General features: G+C 54.1%; 1 protein-coding gene across 1 annotated transcript in view; it reads right to left on the bottom strand.

Annotated features, from left to right (window-relative positions):
* The window catches only part of tmed10 (transmembrane p24 trafficking protein 10), an 8775-nt gene extending 8329 nt beyond the window's left edge, over window positions 1-446 (bottom strand). The window contains exon 1 of the mRNA XM_043686727.1: window positions 18-446. Within this exon, the coding sequence (XP_043542662.1) occupies window positions 18-431 (414 nt within the window). The 5' untranslated portion in view covers window positions 432-446. The remainder of the gene's footprint in view (window positions 1-17) is intronic.
* Between the last annotated feature and the right edge of the window lie 973 nt (window positions 447-1419).

The following is a 1419-nucleotide window of genomic DNA, read 5'->3' as shown; positions in this document are numbered from 1 at the left end:
CTCACCCCCCCCCCCACCTTCAGGTCCGTTCTCCCTCCCGGCTGCTCGCTCAGCTCATACTCCCCGGTCACCAGGACGTCTTTGTGTATCTCCTCGCGGAGACACTTCCTGGAGTTGGCGGGGAGCTGGAAGGAGATGGAGCCTGCCCGGGGGACCAGGCTGACCGAGGCCGCCAGCAGCAGCAGCGCGGGGACGACGAGCGGGGCCATGGCCGGGGCGCACTGGGGAGTCGGGCTGTCCGCGCGGCCTGCACTTCCGCTTCCGGCCGAAGGACGTGGCGCGCGCTCGCTGAAGCCGCGGGAAACTCCTTCCGGGTCAGTGACCGGGCCCCTCCCCCCTTCCCGGGACCACCTCGCGGGAAGGCAGACCGGGCATGCGCAGCGTCTCTCTCTCGCTCTCGGTGGTGTGGGTGGAGCCAGCCTCAGGGGCATTGTGGGATAGGGGAGGACCAGGAGCTCAGGGAGGAGGGTGAGAGATGAGTGGAGCCAGCCTCAGGGGCATTGTGGGATCGGGGAGGACCAGGAGCTCAGGGAGGAGGGTGAGAGATGGGTGGAGCCAGCCTCAGGGGCATTGTGGGATCGGGGAGGACCAGGAGCTCAGGGAGGAGGGTGAGAGACACATGATGATGTGGTGGTGGTAAACTGGGATGGATCAAGTTAAAAATCACACAATACCATTTAAAAGGCATCTGGATAGGTACATGAATAGAAAGGGTTTAGAGGTATATGGGTGAAATGCTGGCAAATGGGATTAGATTAATTTAGATATCCGGTCAGCAAGGATGAGATGGACCGAAGGGTCTGTTTCCGTGCTGTCCATCTCTATAACCAGGTTATAGTCCAACAGGAAGCACGAGCTTTCAGAGCACTGCTCCGTCATCACAGGGTAAGGTTAATAAGACACAGTTTCAGGCAACTGAAATGACATATTGAACAAACTTGCTAAGTCTTTCATCTTTTAGAATGGGTTGCAGGTTCCAGTTCGCTAATATGTCAATTCTCAGCGCTTCTTTTAAGTCGCCTTCTTGAGATAGCTTTAGGTTTTATAACAAAAGGTGACATCTCGGCTCAGACAGTGCATTAAAGGTGTGAGGTCAGAGTCCGCCTGTGTCCCAGTCTTGAGTCAGACTGGTTCTATTTCCAAAGTGGAATATATGAAATGTTACATTTGTTGAGCAAATTAGAATGTGTCCACGAATATAATTTGTCCAGACAGAGGGATGGACGGAGGGACGATCCCTATGGTGTGGAAACAGGCCCTTCGACCCAATAAGTACACAACGACCTTCCGAACAGTAACCCACCCAAACCTATTTCCCTACCCTATTACTCTATATTTACCCCTAACTATGCACCAAACCTACACATCCCTGAACACTATGGGCAATTTAGCTTGGCCAATTCACTGAACCTGCACATC

Source organism: Chiloscyllium plagiosum, unplaced genomic scaffold (genome assembly GCF_004010195.1).
Source record: "Chiloscyllium plagiosum isolate BGI_BamShark_2017 unplaced genomic scaffold, ASM401019v2 scaf_5241, whole genome shotgun sequence".
NCBI lineage: Eukaryota > Metazoa > Chordata > Chondrichthyes > Orectolobiformes > Hemiscylliidae > Chiloscyllium > Chiloscyllium plagiosum.
This window is presented reverse-complemented; position numbering and strand designations above follow the sequence as displayed.